The 23,011-nt window shown below is 46.2% G+C and overlaps 1 protein-coding gene across 5 annotated transcripts in view; it reads right to left on the minus strand.

Moving 5' to 3' along the window:
* KDM5A (lysine demethylase 5A) overlaps positions 1–23,011 on the minus strand; it is a 64,350-nt gene that overhangs the window by 29,215 nt on the left and 12,124 nt on the right. For all 5 annotated transcript variants that reach the window (XM_053255368.1, XM_053255367.1, XM_053255370.1 and 2 more), the window contains 8 exons: positions 22,127–22,232; positions 21,664–21,752; positions 18,725–18,883; positions 17,777–17,896; positions 11,973–12,131; positions 3,285–3,466; positions 2,546–2,708; positions 1,328–1,447 (listed from right to left, as the gene is read on the minus strand). In XM_053255368.1, the coding sequence (XP_053111343.1) occupies positions 1,328–1,447; positions 2,546–2,708; positions 3,285–3,466; positions 11,973–12,131; positions 17,777–17,896; positions 18,725–18,883; positions 21,664–21,752; positions 22,127–22,232 (1,098 nt within the window). The remainder of the gene's footprint in view (positions 1–1,327; positions 1,448–2,545; positions 2,709–3,284; positions 3,467–11,972; positions 12,132–17,776; positions 17,897–18,724; positions 18,884–21,663; positions 21,753–22,126; positions 22,233–23,011) is intronic.

A 23,011-nucleotide genomic window follows, 5' to 3' on the forward strand; every position in this document is an offset into this window, starting at 1 on the left:
GAGTCAAGCTTGTTGGAGTCTACTCAAGGTAAAAGGGAATTGGTTGTGCATGTTCTGGATCCCAAGGGCTTGCACTCTCATGAAGTCTATGAGCTCATCTTTGCATATTTCTTTGCAAAAGAAATCTCAAACTGCCTGTCTGAAATCAGCCTCTCCCCCAGCAACACCAAGTCAACCACATTATTAGCAGAGAACAAAGAAAGAAACAAAGCAACAGGAGATTGGGGCCGGGGGAAGGAGACATGGGAGGAAAGACTAGATAATAAGCCTCTCAAGAGATTCCATCTTCTTAGTGTCTGGGAAGCCAAATCCAAAGAAAATGGAATTGTCACAACATACTTAATAAGGGGCTAAAACCATCAAAGCAAATATAGGTGTTTGCTTAAATTTCAAGTTTCATCTTAGTTTAAGTGTTTTAATAAATGCTTATTATTATTATTATTATTATTATTATTAAGTTGCAGTGTTTTAATAGAATATGGTGGAAGTAAATGTTACAATAATTTTAACAGGCAGGGTAATCTTAAGAGATCAGACAGCCTAAACACAATCTGGAAAAAGCCCCAACTAGTGGACAAATACAAAAGACCCTGGTGGTGGTGGTGGTGGTGGGGGTGTTTCAAAATAATCAAAGGTTACATGAATGTGTTAACTGCATTGAACCAACTCATTTCTGAGCTGTGTTTCTAGAAAAATATTTTTTTCTGTTTCTACGTAACATTAAGGATTACATACTATTACAAAGCACAAATGAATCCTGCTTTTTGTTTCAAGGTCAATAGTTTTCTATTTTCTGCTTTTATCTCATTTCTTGAGAATAGCAAGCTTTCTGCATCTCGGGGTGCAACAACCTGTATTTCCTCCTGCCTTTGGATACATTTCCAATTATTGTTTGAATATATACATACCATCTCTCTCTCTCTCTCTCTCTCTCACACACACCCCTACTTCGTAGCACACAAAATACTGCTGTGTTGGTACAACAGCTAATTTACCCATAATGCATTTCACATTCTTAAAGTAGTAAATAAAGTTTAGATTTGACATCCGTACTCAGCATGTTTTAATTTTGTTTTCAATTTCTCTCTCTCAGTCCCAACAGCCTCACAACTCCCCAATGATGAAATGCAAAATGGTAGCAGGAGGGCTGCCAAGGCCCATCAGCAACCAAGATCCATATTGGCCCAATGCAGACAAAACTTAACCAAACCATGCATATGTTCCGATATGCCTTTTATTATAATAGCACCAAGCAGTGTAGTATATAGTACCACTGCTCAGGTAAAGTTATGAGCTACAGACTAGGTTATGCAAGAAATGTACAGACCCAGTCAGCAGTGCAAAAGTTCACAGCTTCAGCAAAGTTGTAGCCTTGGTTAAAGCCAGAATGATAGGCACGTGGGAAAGTGACAACAAACTCGCCAGCACATTGATTGGTCCGGTACACCTGCAAACAAGCCGATGAGAAAGTGTGAGTGTCAAAGCAGCTAGTACCGGATAATATCAGAGCTCTCCATGATCTGCTGGCTTTCCATAAGGTATGTAAGACTGAAATGTTCCGTTGGGTGTTTGGTCGCTGAGACAGCTGGTTGTAGAGTGATCTTGTAATCCATGGTTACTATGTCATGTGGAATGAGTACTGTATGGGGTTGGGGTTATGACGTTATGTAAGATGTATTTTATAGAATTGTGTTGCTGTGTATGTTATTGCTTGTAAGCCGTCCTGAGTTCTATGGGAGTAGGGTGACAAATAAATCTAACTAACTAAATAATAAATAAATACTGTCACATTGGTCTCCCCAAAGCACACATTAAATAACTGGTAGCAGCGGCTAACTCATGCATCCCCTTTCCCTACATTTGACCAACTACTTTGTACAGTGAATTCAAGTCTGCAGCTATTTCAGCTAAACTGCAATGGTGGTTGGTTTTAACTCTTCAAATTGTGGTGGGTGTTTTTAACTCAAGATGCTTTATATCACATGCTGTGAATCCCCAAAGGAACATCTTTCCACTAATCCGCAAAGAGCAACCACTTATCACTCCATAAGGGTCAAATGCTTTAGAATCAGAGTTTATCAGGACACTGGATAGAGAACGTGTAAATAAGAAAACAGAAGTGACTGCTGCTTAGTGGCTCAGCATCAACACTTATTTGTTTCAAACTGTGGCCGAGTTTTTACAAAATGTGAATATCAAAGTGACATGTAACCAAGTATGTGCCAGTAATGGATCTTCTGATGACTTAAAATACATGTTTTTGATTTCAATTAAAGCATTCCGGTGCTTTTTTTTTTTTTTTAAAGCAAGGCAACTTGTTTTGTATCCACTTCTTGAGGCAATTTTGACATATTGTAGCTGCTGAAGATTAGTACAAAGAGCACTCCAAGTTCCATGGAGATATGCTAAAGGACGCTACAGAGCTGGAAGGTTGAAATCAAAAGCGACACCACTGTCATAGGAACATTTAAATACTACTCCAAGTTGTTCTACATAACGAGACAAGACGCCTAGGAGCAGAGGGAGAGGTTGTACAAATACTTACAGGCACACCATGCTCCATAAGCACATTGGGGTTCATGATCGTGACTAGCTGGTGCAGAAGATCAGGTTGCGTCTCAAACAGCTCCGGAGCCAGCTCTCGCATCACTTCCTCCAGTTGTTCTGCTGCATGAGAGGGCACTCCATACCACGTCTTGGGCTCTCCCCTGGCAGAGATCACCCCCCACAATTTGCATTATCCAAGAGAAAGGCGGCTAACCATTCTAGCACAAGTTATCAAGCCTACAGTAAAACAGGTCCACTCTTCTAGAAGCCGTACTGGGACTTTGCCAAGAACAGATCAAACTGATAAGATCAAGGTTCTTCAGACCAAGGGTTGGTAACTTGTTCATAAGCTTCAAGCATGATGATTGGACAGCTGCAGTAGATTACCACATTTTAAATATACAGTAATAATGGAATTAGACTAACATGGCAGATACCACACAGCTAACAGAAGTGGACTCCTTGTTCAGCAATAGTCTATGGGCCTCCAGACATTACATTTCTCTTCCCCAGAATCTGAAATATTTTCTGGCTTAGACATATATACCTACTTTTCTCCTCAGTATTTGTGTTCTTTCAGGACACTAAATATTTTACTTAGTGTTCTTATGGCCTGGGCAAAGAGTGTGTATATTATTCCAGGAAAGATTAAGGAGGGCAAGATCTAGGGAAAAGGGTACTACCATCATCACCCTGAGCACATGCATACACACCCCCAATGTGGCAAAAGTCCATACCAATGAAGGTAGTTGATAGAATAGCTCCAGTGATCCTCAATGTGCCAGCAGAATGAGGAAAAGCACATCCCCACATAAAGCCAGGGCACCTTCATGCCAGAGATGTCAGCATTGATGTGAGCCAGGACAGATTGTTCCAGTACGGGCATGTTGTTGAGATTCCAACCGGAAAGGGCATACTCCTGCCAAGAGAAAGGAGAAAGATTGTCAAGGAAGAGGCCAGAAGGCAGTTGATACACCCAAACATGGGAAGTGCACCAGTTCATTACATTTTTTCTACCAGGTCACAATATAGTGTGCTCTAAGACACTGAACATGGCTGGACAGAATCTCCTCAGACCCTCCATTGCTCTAACTTGGGTGCTGGTGGGGGAGACAATCTAATCCTCCTTCTCAGTTCTTGCTGCCAGGGACATCTCCTGGGTTATCCCCTCCCACTAGCTCCGAGACAGGACAGAATCTGATTGGAAGACACAAAGATACACGCCCACTCGGGGCTGAGGGGGATAACCCCACCCCAGTTCTTTCTGTCCTCGCCTAGCTCCAGACGGCAGATTTTTCCTCTCTCTTCGTATCTTTCTTCTTATCCTTAAATTTCTTATCTATATCTCATCTTCTCTTCAGTATTGTCTTCCTCACTTGTCTACCAAAAAAAAAAAGTCTCCCTTTCCAACTTTTTCTCGCTTCCCCCCCACCCCGCTGTATGGAGTGCGGTTTGAGGGAGAGAACAGTTTTAGTGCCTAGGGGAACCCAGCGAGTTGGTTTCGGGCCGGGGCTTTCCAGGGCCCTCGGAGCCCCTGCTTCGGCAAGGCCCGCTAGTACGGAGGCAAGCTCCGCTCCTGCCACATCGATCGCTGCCGCCCGGCCGAGTCCGGCAAGCTCTGCAGCCGCCGCAACACTTCCTATCGCCCGGAAAGGGTTAGCGGCGTCCGTTCAGCCGCCCACTGCTGCGATGGTGATGGCCGCCTTGGAGCAGTCCGCGCCGCTTGCCGCCGGGTCCGCTACGAGTCGCCTGCCTCCGGGCCAAGAAACTCGTTCCTCAGCGGCCCGGCAAGCAGCCGAAAAGGGCACTGGGTCCTCCACATTGGCTCCAGAGTTACTGTTTACCCAGCTCCCGTGCGCCAACCCTCCTCCGTCCTCTGCGGAAATTAGGTTAATTTTGGAGGCACAAGAACGCTGCAGGCGTAAAATGGCAGCAGAGGGATCAAAAACGGCGCGTAATGACAGCGCGGCGGCCATTTTGGAGGACTCTGAGAGATTTTTGGCGGGCTCCTCGTCCATGGAGACTTCTTCCAGGGAAGTGACCGGGGCCCCTAAAATGGCGGTCGGGGAATGGGAGGTGCCTGCAGCTCCAATAACTATAGCAATACCAAAGACTGTCCCTCCAGATTGGCAGGCTTGGTTTAAGAACGCAATTATTGATACTGTTTATCAACTTAAACCGACTAAAAAGGATAAAAAATCCTGTCGTAGAAGGAAGAGGGACCCATCATCCTCGGATAGTGGTGCCTCTAGTGACTCCACTAGCCTCCCCCCCCAAAAAAGCCAAAGCAAAGCGAAAGCATCTTAAGTCAAAAAAAGGTCCTTCCACGTAAGCTTGGCACGCATTCTTCTGATATCTCTGACCATGATTCTGGAGATCCAAAACCACTGGACCTCAGGCCTCTGAGAAAACCTAGCGTAACTCCCTCCCAGCCCTTGGAGTCGGAGGGGGAAGAGGGACCCGTCAGGAACAGGGACTCACCCCGGGATCCCGAACTCCCTGACAGAGAGGATGGGGAATGGTCAGGTGGAGAGGATGGTGAAAATGCTTCTGTCTCCCAAAGACTTTTCGTTGCTGAGGACTTTACTCCTCTAATGACTAGGGTCATAAAGACCATAGGGCTTCACCAGAATGCGAATCCTGACACGCAGGCTTCTGAAAAAGGGGACTGGGTTTTTCCGAGAGCAAAACAAAGACATTATGTTGCCGTTGCCAGATTTATTTGCTGAGGTAGTGAAGCATGAGTGGCAGACTCCGGCAGCTAATAAGAAACCGTTGCCCATTTCTAACCGCTATTATTCTTTTCCAGTGGCGTATCTAGGGAAAATAGTGCCTAGGGCAAGCACTGAAATTGCACCCTCTGTCCAAACATCTGACACCCATCTTTGAGATAACTTTACCATAATATCAGCTGAAAAATACAAGTCAAGCTTGTTAATCTTTTAATCTTTCAAAAGTTATTTAGCAGTGGACGTAGCTGGAAAAATGCTGGAAAACTACAAATTTTAGTATGATGGGGCTCATGAAATACCCAAATACTATGTGGAGGTGTACTTGGAAAACTAAACAGAAGTGCCTGTCTAATTCTCTACTATGCATTGTAGCATCACCATTACATAAGTTTTAAAAATAAATGGAGAATTGGACTTTTCCCAGATACTCTGAAAATAATTCAAGGATATGCAGAGTAAACTGTGTGACTGCTTGGAATATATTCTAGTATTTCAGAAAGACAGTTAAAATGAGAGAAAGAGAGCAAGAAACTCCCAGTGGCCTTAATACTAAGCATTTCACAATGATTCAAAGACAAACTCACCATTAATAGCCTTATTATTAAGACATCACATTTAACTCACTTATCACAAGAAACAAAGTAAGACCAAATGAATACAATCCTAGCTCATAAGCTTCAGCTCATTATTCACAAGCCCTGATTCTCTGTACATAGTGCCAAACTGAATATGTGTACAGTGATTTATATTATATTGAATTAAAAATAATACCTGTAGTCCCTTTTGGGGGCTTCCTAAAGGCTGGGGGGGGGTGTCTGCAAAGGTTCCCCTCCCCCCGCTGGCTTCTAGGGCCTCACAGGGATCATTTTAGCATGTGTCATGGCCATTTTTAGATTTATTTATTTTTAAGGCAGCTAAAAACAAAATGGACACCATGCATGCTCACATGGCCTCTGTGAGGCCTGGCCTGGCCTAGGGCCTCACAGAGGCCATTTGAGCATGTGCAGTGGCCATTTTGTTTTCAGCAGCCATTTTTTAATTTTTTTTAAAAAAATTATGAAATGGCGCCCCCCTTCAAGTGGTGCCCGGGGCACGTGCCCTGCCTGCCCCACCCTAGATACACCCATGTTCTTTTCAAAAGGAGGCCTCTGATCTGTTCAAAACGCCTTGCATGGATGCGCCAATCGTGCAACTGGTGTCAAATTCCCTCGTCCCACGGGACGGAGAGGTCACGCTTAAGGACCCAGCAGACAAGAAAGCAGAGGTGGCGTTCAAGCGTGCCCATGATAACTCGGCCCACTCGACCAGAGCAGCAGCAGCTGCATCCATGGCAGCAAGGGTTTCTCTGCTATGGTTGGATGATTTGTTGAATAGCCCTCCCTCAGATAATGTTAGGTTTAGGCAACAATTGGTTAAAATTCAGAAAATGCAGGCTTTCATTGCAGACGCTACCTTGGACTCTATAAGATACTCTTCGCGGGTAGCGGCAGCATCAGTACTGGGGAGGAGACACCTGTGGCTAAAAAATTGGGCAGTGGATAGCACCTCGAAGAGTAACCTTACAGGGGTGCCTTATGATGCCACAAAACTGTTCGGGGAGAAAGCCTTAAAGGATGTTCTTGTAGAGTCTACTGACAAACGCAAGACCATGCCCACTGCCGTGCGTAAGCCTGACCGACCACCCTTTAAGAAGAATTCTCAGCAAACTCAGCCCTTTCGACGTTTCCGGTCCTTTAGGGGCCGGGGCAGGGACAATAGGATGCAAAGAGGCTCCTGGGGTCATCAACGTACTTCCTACAGGGGTGCAGGCAGCTTCAGACAGCCCTCCACCCAGTCTAAGGCAAAAACCCAGCAATGACTCAAATCCAGGTCAGCTGGGGGGCCGCCTGTCAAAATTTCTCCCCGCCTGGGACTCTTCGGTAACAGACCATTGGGTACTATAAGTAATCCAGTCCGGTTACAGGATAGAACTGGACGCCCCTCCTCCCCGCAGGTTTCTTCCAACCCCGAGGTCCCGCTCTTGGAAAAAGCATTCCAAGATGCTTCAGGCCATCCAGCATCTCGTAGAAATAGGGGCGGTGGAACCAGTGCCAACCTGCCAGGAGGGGAGGGGCGTTTATTCTATACTGTTCACCGTCCCCAAAAAGGACGGCTCAAGAAGGGTAGTGCTGGACTTGAAGTTCTTAAACAAATCAAACAAGAGCGCTTCCGGATGGAAACTTTGAGGTCAATTTCGGAAGCTTTGCAACACCTGGACCTCCTAACATCTATCGATCTAAGAGAAGCGTACCTACACGAGTCAATTCATCCAGAGAGCAGGAGATTGCTACGTTTCAAGTACGCAGGACGCCACTTCCAGTACACAGCACTACCCTTTGGTCTGTCAGCCGCACCCCGGATCTTTACCAAGGTACTGGCGCCCTTGGTGGCACTTCTTCGTCTGCGCGGGATTCATCTTTTTGCGTATTTAGATGACTTGCTCCTGAAATCACACTCACTGGACCAAGCAAAGGAGGACCTGGAGACAACCATCGCACAACTGGAGTGCCATGGGTTCCTAATAAACTGGCAGAAAAGTCAACTAACTCCAAGCTATCATCTGCGCCACCTGGGCGTTGTAATCAACACAGTCGAGAACCGTCTCTTTCTTCCGTGGGATCGTTTCACGACACTCACTCAGGAAATAAGGACTATCCTTGCCCCTCCATCTGCTCCACTACCATCCCTAGCAAGGGTGTTAGGGCTGATGGTGGTAACCATAGAGCTGGTTCCCTGGGCGCGTTTTCATCTACGCCCACTTCAATGGTTTCTGCTCCCCTATCAACAGAAGATAGCTCAAAAGAAAAGACTGTGGCTCACCCTCCCCCCTCAGCTTCGGGAGGCACTACGCTGGTGGCTCAGTCCGGGCAACCTGTTCCAGGGGAAGGAGTTCCTGGAACCTCCAAGAGTGCTGATCATCACGGATGCCAGTGACCGGGGCTGGGGAGCACACTGCCTTCACCTTTCAGCACAAGGTCGTTGGAACGAAGACGAAAGACACCACAGCATCAACTGGAGAGCGCTTCGGGCCATCCACTTGGCGCTGGAGGCATTTCAGACCACAGTCCAGGGCCGCCACATACTCATAAAGACGGACAACGTAACAGCAAAGGCCCATGTGAATCATCAAGGGGGGACCCGATTGAAGTCACTAAGTCTAGAGGCCAACTTGTTGCTCTCATGGGCGAAGAGAAACATCAAGTCCCTCACAACACACCACCTGAAGGGAGAGCTGAATCAGGTAGCAGATTGGCTCAGCAGGGAAGATATCCATCCAAGGGAATGGTCGCTGGACCACATTGTCTTCAAGCAGGTAACGAAGCGGATGGGCATGCCACTAATAGACCTATTCGCCACATCAAAAAATGCACAACTGGAAAGCTTCATGACAAGATTTCCCTGCAGGGAAGCAGCGGCAGTAGATGCTCTGTCCAGTCCTTGGCCAAAGGGCCTGTTATACGCTTACCCCCCCTCCACGCCCTTGCTGGCCAGGGTCCTTCGAAGGGTGCGGATGTTGGGAGCGCACATGATTCTCATAGCACCTTTTTGGCCCAGGAGACCGTGGTTCTCGGAGTTGGTACACCTCGCAGTGGAACCGCCCTGGGAGCTGCCAGTCAGCGAAAGTCTCTTGTCTCAAGGGCCCATTTTTCATCCCAACCCGGGTTGGTTAAGGCTGACCGCCTGGAAACTGAGAGGGGTCTCCTAAACCGGTTTGGATACTCTCAAGGGGTCCTCCGTACTATGTTAGCATCGCGCAGACCATCTACCAACCGCATATATCAGTATACCTGGCGGGCGTTTCTGCGTTGGACATCACAGCATTCCATACCTAGGGGCACAGCAACGCTAAAGCATCTCCTGCAGTTTTTACAGGAAGGTCTGGAAAAGGGACTAAGACCCAATACCTTGAAACGCCAGGCGGCATTGTTAATCGGTCTAGTTTCCAAAGGAGCACGCTCTTCCTCCCAAGCTGCTGCTCACCTTCAGAGGTTCCTCAGAGGGGCTACCTTGCTATCACCTCCGGTCATTCACAGGTTTCCTTTGTGGGATCTGCACCTGGTCCTGAAAGCTCTCCAACGATCTCCATTCGAACATCTTTCGTCTATACCACTCAAGGTCTTGTCCTTTAAGTTAGCCTTCTTGGTGGCAATTACCTCAGCCAGGCGTATTTCAGAACTGAGGGCACTGTCGATCGGAAAATCTTTTTGTGTTTTCCAGAAGGAGGCGGTCCGGCTGATCCCGGACCCATTCGTACGACCAAAAGTTCCATCAGTTTTTCATCAATCTCAAGATGTATTCTTACCGTCATTTTGCCCGCATCCGCTCCACGAGCAAGAAAAGTTGTGGCACAAGTTGGACGTTCGTAGGTGTCTAAAGAAGTACATCATTAGAACTGCAGCCTTTAGTTCCACGGACTCCTTGTTCATTTCATTCAATCCACGATCGATGGGGTCAGCAGTTACCTCCTCAACTATAGCCAGATGGATCAGAGCCTGCACTGTGATGGCATATGAGTCTCAGCACGCTACACCGCCGACGCATATCATGGCGCATTCTACCAGGGCAGCAGCCACTTCAGCGGCCTTCTCCTCTAATGTCCCAGTGCAGGATATCTGTAGGGCAGCTACCTGGTCTACGCCATCAACATTCACCAGACATTATAAAATTGATTCCTTTGCCACCGTCCAGGTGGGCTTTGGCAGGAGGGTTCTCCAGCGGGTACTTCCTCAGGAATAGTCAGGGGCGCCCCCGCCCGGTGTTGGCCAAGCTGTGGTATGTCCCAGGAGATGTCCCTGGCAGCAAGAACCGAGAAAGGAGTGTTGGTTTCACTTACCGTGAAGGCTTCTTCTGGTTCTTGGTGCCAGGGACATCTCGACCCACCCAGTTGGGCGCTTCCTGCCTATTCCTGGTCAAGTTCCTTGTTAACATGAGTCTGCAAAGGAAAAGTTTGGTTAACACGCACTCGTTTCCCTTGAGGGTGTTCAACTGTTTTGCTGTTGCTCTTATCTGTGTTTTTCTTACCTATGGTGTCAGACCGTCTCTGGGACCTATAAATATCGGCTCGGCCGAAAGAAATGGGATGGGGTTATCCCCCTCAGCCCCGAGTGGGCGTGTATCTTTATGTCTTCCAATCAGATTCTGTCCTGTCTCGGAGCTAGTGGGAGGGGATAACCCAGGAGATGTCCCTGGCAGCAAGAACCAGAAGAAGCCTTCACGGTAAGTGAAACCAACGCTCCTATCTCCAACACCAGGTGGACTTGCTCTCACTTACTGGAATCCCTTGGCGGGGGAGGGGAACACGTGTATCCTTTCAATATATAACCCCTCCACGCATGCCATATCACATGTTGTAACAAGCATGTTCATCACTCTCAAATCAAGCTCAATTCTCTTATATAAATTCACATTTACAACAGAACCAGAACACAAAATATTTTGTTTTTTTTATTAAAAGAAAGAGTTTTGGCTTTGCAAACATCAGCTAGAGATAAGTCTTCTACCTGGATCAGTTCCACTATGTAGTGACAAGCTACATGTTTCACTGCAAGATCCTTCTCTACAAATGCCCCCAGAAAGGGGCAATTTGCACTGGAGAAAAATGGGAGGGCAGGGAATGCTTAACATAGGTGCCTCAACCTGCAGCTCCCCATCAGATGCTGGCCTACAACTCCCATCAACACTGGCTACTGACCACTATGACAGAGGATGATCTAGTCCAAAAATAGCAGGAGTATGATGTAGTCCAAGAATAGTGGGAAGGCTGTAGTTTTGAGACACCTGATTTAATCCTGCTCTTACCAGTCACTCTTTAAAAAAAAAAAACTCTTCACCCCATACACATCTGCTTTTATCCCTCCCCTCCAAAAAGGTTTTAGACCAGCCTACTCCTTTGTCCCCCCAGCTGTTTTTGACTACAACTCCCATACCCCCCAGCCACAGTGCCCAATAGCCAAGGATTATGGGAGTTGTAAGCCAACATCTGCAGGAGGGCTGTTGAGCATCCCTGTTCTAGACCATGCATACTTTACGAACACAAGTCAAGAACTCCAGAGAGAGGGTAACACAGTGGTGAGAATGTCACAGCGAAAGCAACCAGCAACGAAAGATCAAGCACTCTCTTTTTTAGCAAATGCCAATTGCCTCCTCCCAAGGGCATATGGTAATACGTTGTTGTTTTTGTTACCTGAAACAGTATAACATCCAAGTTGCCACCAAAGCCTTGATTCTAGGTAGCAAATACCTATATATTTAATTCTCCAAGGCATACCCATGACTAATCCCATGCATGGCAGCTCTCGTGAGAGTTCAGAGAGCTGTCAAATAGCCACGGGTACAGGCGGGAGGGAAGGAAATGGCAGCTGGCGAAGAAAATGGGGGGGGGGCACAGAGAAGCAGGCGGGGGGGGGGGTGCGTGGAGAAGCAGCAGGCCAGCCAGCAAGTTGCAGGGACAGGATAGAAAAAGGAGCTGTGGGTGGGTGGGCCAGTCAGAGGCTCAAATGCTCTGCGCTCAGCCCAGCTAGTTTTTTTTAAGAAGCAACAATGCCTGTTGCCTCTCTCATCACCAAAATAGTGCAAATATCTTTTAATTTTCAATATTTAGCACTAGCTTTCCAGGATGCAAAACTACATGCATGCCACATATCTTAGCCACACCTCTTCTTCCGGCATTAGCTTTCGCCTGCCATCCTTAATAGGGAAGCCACTTCCAAAGTCCTTGGATGAGATGTCAGCGCCATATTCCACAATGACATCCTCCTCAATGCTGCTCACAAGTCGCCAGAACTCCTTCTCCACCAGCTCAGTGGGAACCATCTGGAAGCAGAGGAGACAGCATAAAACAGAATCCAGGCTTTGAAGCTAGCCAGCTACATATAGATGATTTAGCAATATTTACAGCCTCTCAGGTGTTAAATGCTTTCCCCTAGGGATGTGCTCGGAAGCATTCCAGAGGGGGCGGGGGTGTTCCCTTAAGGGCAAGGGAGGGTGCACTTACCCCTCCCACCGCTTTCCCCCCGCTGGCGCTCTGTTGGATCAAAGCCCCTCGGGGCAGCAGCATACCTCCCTACTGCTCCGTTGCCCTCATCAGCTGGAAATGGCCAGAAGTACCAGGCACACATGCACCTGTTGCATGTACATGTGCCCAACAGTTCTGGCCGATGAGGGCAACAGGGCAGTACGCTGCCGCCCCGAGGGGCTTTGATCCAACGGTGTGCTGCCGGGGGAAATGCAGCAGGAGGGGTAAGTGCACTTTCCCCCGCCGCCTCCGAAAGCTGAAATGGCCCCAGTGGCCAAAACGTTTCCAAAGCCTCTATAATGGCCTCCAAAACTTTTCGGGCTCAAGCTTACTTTCCACAACCCACAGTAAAACAGCTTGTTTTAAAATGCAGTAATTTTGCAGGAACAGTTGCCAGAGAAAAGGGAACGAAAATTTCACAACACATTGGTGAATTTTCCTCAGGAAGTAAAATGGAATTTTAAAACAGGGAACTGGTGTGTCAGGTGTGATGAGGGGGGAAATGTACTTTCGCCATACCTAGGGGGGAAACTTACCAGGAGCAAACTTTAATAGAAAGTGCAGTCCATCTACACATGCAAACAAACCATGGGGTGCTAGTTTTCCTAGTCTGTACCATTCAGATTGCATGTTGGGGGGGGGGAATCTCCACATTTGAGTGCGCCCTTCTCTGTTACATGCCAGCCTTCTATGTGCAGAATTTTTGGGGTCAGGGGAGAGAGAAGTCTGACTTTGCAGAGGCATGTTATTAGTGCAACTACTTTTGCCAAGTCTGTGTGCCTGAGGGAACACAGGCAGGAAGGAATTCATCACTGTGCTTGTCTTCCCAGCTGCAGTAGGAAGACAAGCACAGATCTATAGCCATTAGCTTCATCTTGGCTCAGAGTAGACAGGTGTTAGCTAGGAAGAGCAACTGCCCACTTAGGAATTGTTTGCAAGGGTGCCTAAACTAAAAATTACTTTATGACGTTCTTACAAGGTTGACTCTTGGTTTAAAGAATGCATATGAAGAGATTAGAGGTGTCAGAACATTTTGAGCTTGAAATGTTCTGACTCAAAACGCCCTTCAAATGAAGGGCCTGTTTCGAGCTCAGAATGGAACGACCCCTTCCAATCTGGAATGTTTCTAGTGTTCTGAGCGCCATTTTGGCACGCTGTTTCCCTCCTTGCTGACAGTTATGGCCCTGGCTTCTGATTGGCCAGCGATCTCCGTGCTTCTTGGTTGGCTTGTTATAATACAAGTCAATTTAATGTGAATTCTGTCATTCCGTTGGAACCACCAGCTCGACCAGTAGTTCCGAGCTCAGAATAGAACGCAAATCCCATTCCATGCACATCCCTAAAAGAGAGCATCAACTTGTGAATACCAACCTTAATTTAATAGCCATATTTTCTCTAGCAACCAGTGCCAAAACTTCAGTGGAAACAGCAAATACAGAGGGGAAGGGTTAAGTAAAAGTATTGCAAATTTGATAAGTCTGTGAACCGATAACTGATTTTTCAGTGTTATTTTAACTGTATACCGGTTTCTGAAAAATAAATGTTTGTTTTTTAAAAGTAGAACACACACTTTGTATGCAGAAAGTCTCAAGCAGACTCGCTGCTAGAGAATCTCAAAACAGTGAGGCCGAGAAAGACTTCTGCACAAGGCCTCAGAGAATCGCAGCCAGTCTAGACAACACTAGGTAGACAGACCAGTCATCTGGTCTTAGAGGATCATATAGTTTTGGTGAGCACCTTGTCAGCAAGACTGCCCAACAGCTCCCTAATCCAAACCTTGCTTATGGAATGCTTACATAGTGCCTGTACCTATTTTAAGAAATCAAAGTAAAAACCCAGCTTCTAATGCTGGCAAAAAGCTATATTTGACTATAAAGAGACCTGAGTTTGGGTGGTATAGAAATATGACAAATAATTAAATAAATTATTAATATATAACATAGCCATTTGGCACCTAAACTGCTTCTGTTCTTCCTTTCATTTTTAAATGCCAGTATGTATCCCATATGGAAAAAAGGGAACAGCTTGGGCTGGGGCATTAACTCTGCTGTTTTGCCTCCGCCCCACCTCTGCCTCCAGGTGTGTGTCATCTCCTCTGCGGCCTGCTGTTGCTATAGAGGGCGGGCTGGCCCAAGGGCGCGAGCCGAAGCACGAGAGCACAAGGGCTCTCGTCCTTGGGGCTCTCAGCTGTGGGGTCCTGCCTGGGCTCTCAGCTGTGGGGCTCTCAGCCTGGGGCCCAGAAGACCTTCCTCGTTTCCATCAAGAAACCAGCATGAGAGCATGAGTCCTGGGCCTCGTTTTTATCAAACAGAGGAGCTGTGGTTGGTCAGGCTGAGGGGATGTGTCTGGGAGAACAGAAAAGTGGGGTTGGTGTAGGGACAGCAATATCACAGGTAGCAGGCAGAGGGAGGTATGGCGGTGGGAGATGGGCAGGCCGTTACAGGGGGAAATGGTCCAGGCAACTGAGGCCTGTTCCTTTTTCCAGCTCTTCTCCCAGCCCTCTGACCCCAGGGAGATCTGAGACCACTCCCTTGAGGATTAGGGTGCTGCTGTTGAATGCCATGTCAGTCAACGCTAAAACATCTCTCATCCACGATTTGATTGTAGATGAGTATGCTGACCTGATATGTGTGACGGAGACCTGTTTAGATGAGCTGGGCGGGGTTGGTCTCTCTCAGCTTTGCCCTCCAGGTTTCCTGATCATGCAGCAGCCCCGCCTGGAGGGTCAAGGAGGGGGCACTGCAGTCATCTATTGAGAGATCTTTCCCATTTCCAGGTGCCCGGTCAGGCAATCTCAGAATTTTGAGTGTTTGTCCTTGAGTGTAGGCCTCCAAGATAGGCTGGGGATTCTGCTGGTGTACCGACCACCCTGCTGCACTTCAGTCTCCCTACCTGAGCTGGAGGAGGTGGTCTCGGAGGTGGCCTTGGGTTCCCCCAAGCTTATTGTTTTAGGAGATTTCAATGTCCACACACCCCTAGTGGATGCCGCTTAGGATTTCATGGCCTCCATGGCAACCATGGGCCTATCTCAGTTGGTATCGGGCCCTACCCACATTGCAGGACATACTCTGGATCTGGTTTTTGCTGACCGAGGAACAAATGATCTGGAGGTGGGGGAGTTTAAGACAACTCCCTTGTCATGGACAGATCATCATCTGGTGGGGTTTAGTTTGACTGCTCCGTCTGCCCTCTGCATGGGTGGTGGACCGATTAGAATGGTCCGCCGTGGAGGCTTATGGATCCGCTTGGATTCCAGACGGCCCTCAGGGAGTTTCCAGTGTTGAGAGCTGGTGATCGTGTCGAGGCCCTGGTTGATCTCTGCAATGGAGAGACAGCTTGGGCTGTTGACACGGTTGCTCCTAAACACCCTCTCCGGCTTTTTCTCCACCTCCATTACATCTGCTCAGTACAGACCAGCAGAGCTGTTTCGTGTAGCAAAGACATTGCTGCACGGACACACCCAGGTAATGGGGGAAGAATCATCTACAGCCCGCTGTGATCAGTTTGCTTGCCACTTTGCAGATAAAGTTGCTCGCAGCTGTGCTGATTTGGACTCCAGTTTTGGCAGTTCTGGCAGACGTGCCTCTGGTAGCATCTGGTCCTATTGTGTTGGATTCTTTGGCTAATAAAGGCTGCCAGGGAGGGTACAGGTAGATGGTTGGAGGTGATCATTAATGCTTCATTAAGGGAGGGCAGGATGCCATCATGCCTCAAGGAGGCGGTGGTAAGATCATTATTAAAAAAGCCCTCCCTCGAGCCCTCCAATCCGGACAACTATAGACCTATCTCTAACCTGCCCTTTTTGGGCAAGGTGATAGAGCGTGTGGTGGTGTCCCAGCTGCAGAGGGTCTTGGATGATACGGATTATCTGGACCCTTTTCAATCTGGCTTCCGCCCCGGATGTGGGACTGAGACTGCCTTGATCACTCTAGTGGATGACCTATGCTGGGAACTAGACAGGGGGAGTGTGTCCCTGTTGGTTCTGCTGGACCTCTCAGCGGCTTTCGATACCATCGACCCTAGTATCCTTCTAAGCTGCCTCCTGAGTATGGGAATCGGAGGCACTGCGTTGCAGTGGTTCCGGTCCTTTCTTGTGGGGAGGGTCCAGAAGATGGTGCTGGGGGACTACTGCTCGGCTCCGTGGCCATTGGCCTGTGGGGTCCCGCAGGGTTCGGTCTTGTCCCCCATGCTGTTTAACATCTACATGAAACCGCTGGAAGAGGTCATCCGGGGACTTGGACCGAGTTGTCAGCAATATGCGGATGACACTCAGCTCTATCTCTCCTTGTCACCTGATCCTAGGGAGGCAGTGGATGTCCTGAATTGGGGGCTGGAGGCCGTGATGGGTTGGATGAGAGCTAATAAACTGAAATTGAATCCGGACAAGATGGAGGTAATGTTGGTCAGTAGGATTGCCAGTCGGGATGAGGAGATTTTATCAGTTCTGGATGGGGTTGCACTCCCCTTGAAAGAGCAAGTACGCAGCTTGGGGGTATTACTGGACCCGGCTCTGCTTTTGGAAGCTCAGGTGAAAGCGGTGGCCAGGGGTGCCTTTGCACGGTTTTGGCTAGTGCGCCAGCTGCGTCCCTTTCTCGAGAAGGCAGATCTGGCCACAGTTACCCATGCCTTAGTCATGGCTGGATTACTGTAACGCGCTCTACGTGGGGCTGCCCTTGAAGAATATCCGGAAACTTCAGCTAGTGCAAAATGTGGCAGCTAGGGTTTTATCTGGAGCTGCCCGGTGGGAGCACATCCACCCATTTTGAAAGAGCTGCACTGGCTACCAGTTTGTTTTTGAGTCCAATTCAAGGTGCTGGTTTTGACCTTTAAAGCCCTTAACAGTTTGGGCCCGGGATATCTGAGGGACCACCTGCTCCCAAGGGTTGCTGCCCGCTTGACGAGGTCATCTGAGGGGGCTCTGCTCAGGGTGCTGACAATAAGGGAGGCTCGGTTGTTGTGCATGTGGGACAGGGCCTTCTCTGTTGCTGCCTCCAGACTCTGGAATGCTCTCCCAGTGGTTATTCGCTCCTCGGTCTTCATCAAGGCTTTTTACCCAAGCTTTTATATTATTGTCTCTGCTGCTCTTTGTACTTTGTATTGTTTTTATTCTTGTGTTCTAAATTTTTTAATCAGATTTGTCTTATTTTTTAGCTTAATATTTTAAATAAATAAATAAATGGGGCAGAAAATAAATCTGAACGTATGCTGGTTTTGTTTATTTTATTAGACATAAGAGAGGCTTGGTATCCTAGAGAACAAGAGGACTCTTTCACTGAGCCTCCCTCACATACTGTATTTACCCAAACAGAAGACAACTCTGAATTTAAGACGATCCCCTTAAAAACAGACAGATGTTATACTTGTATAACAAACAGATGTAACAAGTCACAAAACAAGCAGATAATATCTCCCTTACACACAAGTTTCACCAGTGTGTACTTACATGGACAGGCATGTTGAAATAATCAGACTTGAAGTTATCAGCCATCTCTCCAAAGCTCTGGAGGGTGTACTCTCGAACAGCCTGTTCAAATCCAAAGGCCTCACGTGGTTTGCTACATTCCTAGAGGAAAAGACGGTGTTATTCATCATTACTGTTTGACCCCTTGATGCAGGATGCTGTGATATGCTGCTTTGCCCAACCAAGAGCAAGGTAACACACATTATGTTTTAGGCATTTCCTCTAGATGAAACAACTGCAGCCAGGAAGCTAAGTGAGGCAGGCCAACTAGTATAATTAGTAGCAATGCTGTGTGGGTGCATGTGCTTTCCAAAATAATATTTGCACCTCCTGCAGTATACTGCAGATGGGGAGTGAAAGACAAGATATTGAAGCAAGCTGTGAGCACCTGGTGTGGGAGAGCTAGAACACAGCCACATAGAAGCAGGTTTCACAGCTTCCCTAGCAATCTGTGCATGGTTCAGCTACAAAGATAAGTGCTCTGGCAGCAGCTTGTTCAGCTGTGTCTTGGAGCTTTCTCACCCCTATGAGTTCACCCTTGCTAACTTGGCAAGAGGCACCTCTTAACATGGTGATTCTCTTTATTTAGCAGGGGGAGAATAACTGACCCTATCCACCTCCAGCACAGTACCTCCAGTGACTGTTGCTGGTGTCTATCTGATGTTTCTTTTTAGACAGGGAGCCCTTTGGGGACAGGGTGCCATCTTGTTTGTTTGTTTCTCTGTGTAAACTGGAAGGGTGGTATAGAAATCGAATGAATGAATGAATGAATGCATAATCTACATACAGCAAACAGATGTATTTTTGCATACTGTAACGTGGGAGTCTCACTTCCTGACGGAAGCAGCATTAGAGCTTCCCTGGCAAACAGAAGGGTGAACTACTCTTCAGCTATTTTTCCATCACTGCTTCAAATACTGAATACTATACCTCAGCGACACATTTCGGACATCTCCAGTCACCTTTGGGCACATCAGGCAAAGGTGGAATCAGGCAAAAAGTGTGGTAGCTGTCATCGCATCCATCACACAGCAGCAGTTTGTCCTCATTGTTTCCACGACCACAAAACAAGCAAACGTACAGGTCAACCTAGAAAAGAAAACGTCAGTAATGTCATAACTTGCATTGATGAGCCAATAGTTACCAAATGAAACAGTTTGTATCCTTCATGAAATCTAATGTAGCAGCAGTAAGTCTCCCTTCACAAGCACATTCTAAAGAAAACTCCACTCTACTTTGTGGGCAGGTAGGTGCAAGTCTACAGAATCCACACAATGGAGAGCAGCTACTAAGTTCAGCAATAGAAAGCAGAAAGGCATCAAGCATGAACCATGCAAGACATTATTCATTACAGGTTGGCAGGGTTCCAGGCACTGTCCTGGGTTATGGGGAAATAATCTGGTTAATGCACTCACATCTCTGATGTTTATGCACAACTGCATATTAAGCAAATTACAACTGTCATTAGATCTGCTACTATTTGAGTTGTATTTTCAAATTAAGATTAGCTAAGGCAGTATGTTCCAGAATTAAATGAATGACACCTATAAATAAATTCAATCAGTAATACTAATATAATGCAAAACATAACTGTAACAGGTGTCAAGTAATATTACAACTGAAGGTTGCATGGAGACTTGAACTGCAGGCACTTAAAATCAAAGAGGTCACAGAGCAGATTTTAAGATGAGGCCTGGGGACAGCTGGCAGGAGCTGGGCAGTATCCAGTTCTGCAAATGCCATCCCTTAAAGTCTGAGGGTGTAAATGCTTCCGATAAACCAGAATGGGACACAGTAGAACCAGATAAAGAACAGACAGAAGGATGTGCTATCTGAATGGCCATAGGAAAGACAGTCCACAGCAAGTAAGAGATTCAGAATTTAGGTACCTATATGCAAATGCCAGAAGCTTCCAAGCCAAGGTGGACGAGCTGGAGTGCTTGGATGCCAATTAAAACATAGTTATAGTGGGCATAACGGACACATGGTGGAACAGTGAGAACCAGTGGGACACAGTTATTCCTGGATATAAACTCTATAGAAAGGACAGGGAGGGGCGACTTGGAGGTGGAGTAGCACTGTATGTTAAGAAGGGATAGATCTTACAAGCTAGAAAATCTAGGAATACCCGAGTCCTGCATAGAAACTCTGTGGGTGACAATACAAGGCCTGAAAGCAAGTGTGATACTAGGACATGCTATTGCCTTCCAGACCAAAACTCTGACAGTGACTGGGAGTTACAAAAGGAAATAAGGGAGGCGTCAAAGAGAGAGAGAGAGCTGTAGTAATTGGTGACTTCAATTACCCACACATAGACTGGCTAAATTTACATTCTGGTAATGACAAAGAGGCCAAATTTCTAGATACGCTGAATAACTGTAACCTAGAACAGTTGGTCATGGAACCAACCAGAGAGAAGGCAACCTTGGAATTCATCCTGAGTGGTGCTCAGGAACTGGTGCAAGATGTCAGTGTCATGGAACCCTTAGGGAACAGTGACCATAGTGCGATCAAATTCAGCATACATGTGAGGAGAGAATCACCAAGGAAGTCTAACACAGAATTTCAGAAGAGGAAACTTGTTTAAAATGAAGAGTTTGGTGAAAAGAAAATGGAAAGGAAAAATCAGGGGATTCACTTCACTCCAGAATGCATGGAGTTTATTTAAAACCACAATAATAGAAGCCCAGTTAGAATCTAAACCAAAAAAGGAGAAAAGGTACCACCAAGACCAGGAGAATGTCAGCATGGCTAACAAGTAAAGTCAAGGAAGCTATAAAGGGGAAGAAAAATTCCTTCAGAAATTTGAAGGCCTGCCCAAATGGAGAACAGAAAGCAACACAAACTCTGGCAAAAGAAGTGCAAAGAAACAATAAAGGAGGCGAAAAGAGTTTGAGGAAGATTTAGCTAAAAGCATCAAGGGGAATAACAAAAAATTATTTAAATATATCAGAAGCAGAAAATCTGCGAGGGAGGCGGTTCATCCGTTAGATGACAAGGGAGTGAAAGGGATTATTAAGGAGGATATGGAGACTGCAGAAAAGCTCTGTGGAGCTCTGTCCATGAGGTGACCAGCAAATTGAATGTAGTACTTTGTAGAACAAAGTGGTCTAATCTCACAAGATAAATGTCTTCTACAAGCTTAAAGGGTGTTATCCATAAACAAGGTCTTTGAAAGCTAGAATCAACTGTTTTCTCATTAAAATATAAACCTCACTAACGCTGTATAACATCATATCTTTGATACTAATTAGTGTATGTTCTTGATGCCACATAATTAGATGCCTTATCTTTAACTGACCCAAATTTCTCACATTCTGCTCAAGACAGCCAGAATGCATGCCTGTTGTACATATTCATTAATAAAAGTCCGGCCCAGCCACTCTTTTTAAATAACCAATTGCAAACAATCTCTCCCCAAGTAATGTGTAAAACCAAGAACAGCTGTTGAATAACTTTCTCCAGCCATACTGCATAAAACTAACCAAGTCTCAAAACTGAGAGATACCACTCAGTAATAGTTATTCAAGATCATACTGCATTAGACAAGATGCTAAGCATGATCAAATACAGAGTGCCTTGCTCTTGTGTTTCAATGTGTGTCATGTTGCTGACTTCTCTTCTGCTGAAGCTCTTATGCAAGCCAGAGAATTATAACTTGAATCAGAGTTAGGCTTCAGAAACAACAGACTGAACTAAAAATTGGTTCTCAACCGAAGATAGCAGCATTGGTGGTGTGAATTATTTTTCTCACTTAACAGCAATTTTAGTGAAATAGTCATTTCAGTTCCTTATCCCTTCAGGCACATTATCCTAACCCAAACAAGCAACAAGGCATTAGAGGCACATATGAGCTAAAGCAAACTTACAAAGTTGACAGAAAGTGCCCCTTTCCGCTGCCTCATCTGCATGCCAAATGCCTCTGATCTTGTACCTTTGCGTCTTCGAGGGACTTCATCTGCAAGAAAAAGAACACCTACTAGTTATAGTGTCTGCAGAGACTGTATCAATCACCATGGTTTGTGTAGGTCATCTCAGGGAAAATCCACAGACACCATCCCAGCAGCAACCTCCAAGGGCTGACAAACCATGGTACCAAAGCAGTCTGCTCAAATTGTGGATGACAAGGCAGCTTCAAACCATAGGCTGGTGGCCATCTACAAACTATAGTATTGGTTCAGACACCACCACAATCCACGGCTTGGCTTCACTTCTGAACTACCTCTATGCCAAGTAAAGATGTTATATGAATTAGCCCTAAACTCTGCAGTACAGAAACAAACATGTGCTTAATTTCACCTGTATGACAGTGACTCATAGGGTGCCATTTACCTTCCTTTTCCTTTGCTCCCAATGCCAACCCCATCATCTTTGGTCCTGCTCCAAAGATCTGGAGCTTCTTCAGTTCAGTATTTCTGCTCATCTCTCCTGCCTCTGCCTGAAAACAAGATCACATCCACTCACCATTAGTTTTTATGTTGCAAATAACTGCTTTCTGTGTTAGATGACTGCAGGAGTTACGGACTGGATCAGGCTCATGCTATAGACATTAGCCTCTACAAAGTTCACTGTCAAGAACACAGATTTCAAAAGACAGCATGGCTTTTCTCTTTTCCAGCATATTTAATTGTAAAGTTGATACACAGTTACCTTTCCTGGAATGGCATCCAGATGTGAAACCTCAACAGCTTGGGGCGGGGGAGAATTAGATCATATTTCCCATCTCATTTCTCCAAACTGATGCCATGTGCTTATGCATTTTTTTAAATGAAGTATCAAAACTAAGAACTGGTAAGAGTTATTGTGAACACAAACAAGAACACAAGATCTTCATTTATTTGTTATATTTATTACTATCATTTATATAGTATCAGTTGTCTGCCTGTGCTAAAGAGGCTGAGTCTTGCAAACCTGGATGTTTTCATATGACCATAAATACTGCATTTGTCAACACTGTTGTAAGCACTCCGTTTCTTTTCCCATAGTGAGCCTTAATTGTTCGGTTATGCTTTTAGTATCTCTTGAGATGCCCGATATCTTTTGCTCTACTTTACAATTCCTCACAAATCTAGAGGGGTGGATTTATATTTTGACAGCCTTAAATAGTTTTAGCACATTTCCTAAATAATGATCTACACTAAATAGGTAGTCTCATAATCTTGTCATGATGTTTGTACGGTATTCAAAAGAACCTGCCTCCTAGTGGACACAGAGGAG

This window comes from Hemicordylus capensis, chromosome 5 (genome assembly GCF_027244095.1).
Source record: "Hemicordylus capensis ecotype Gifberg chromosome 5, rHemCap1.1.pri, whole genome shotgun sequence".
Lineage (NCBI taxonomy): Eukaryota > Metazoa > Chordata > Lepidosauria > Squamata > Cordylidae > Hemicordylus > Hemicordylus capensis.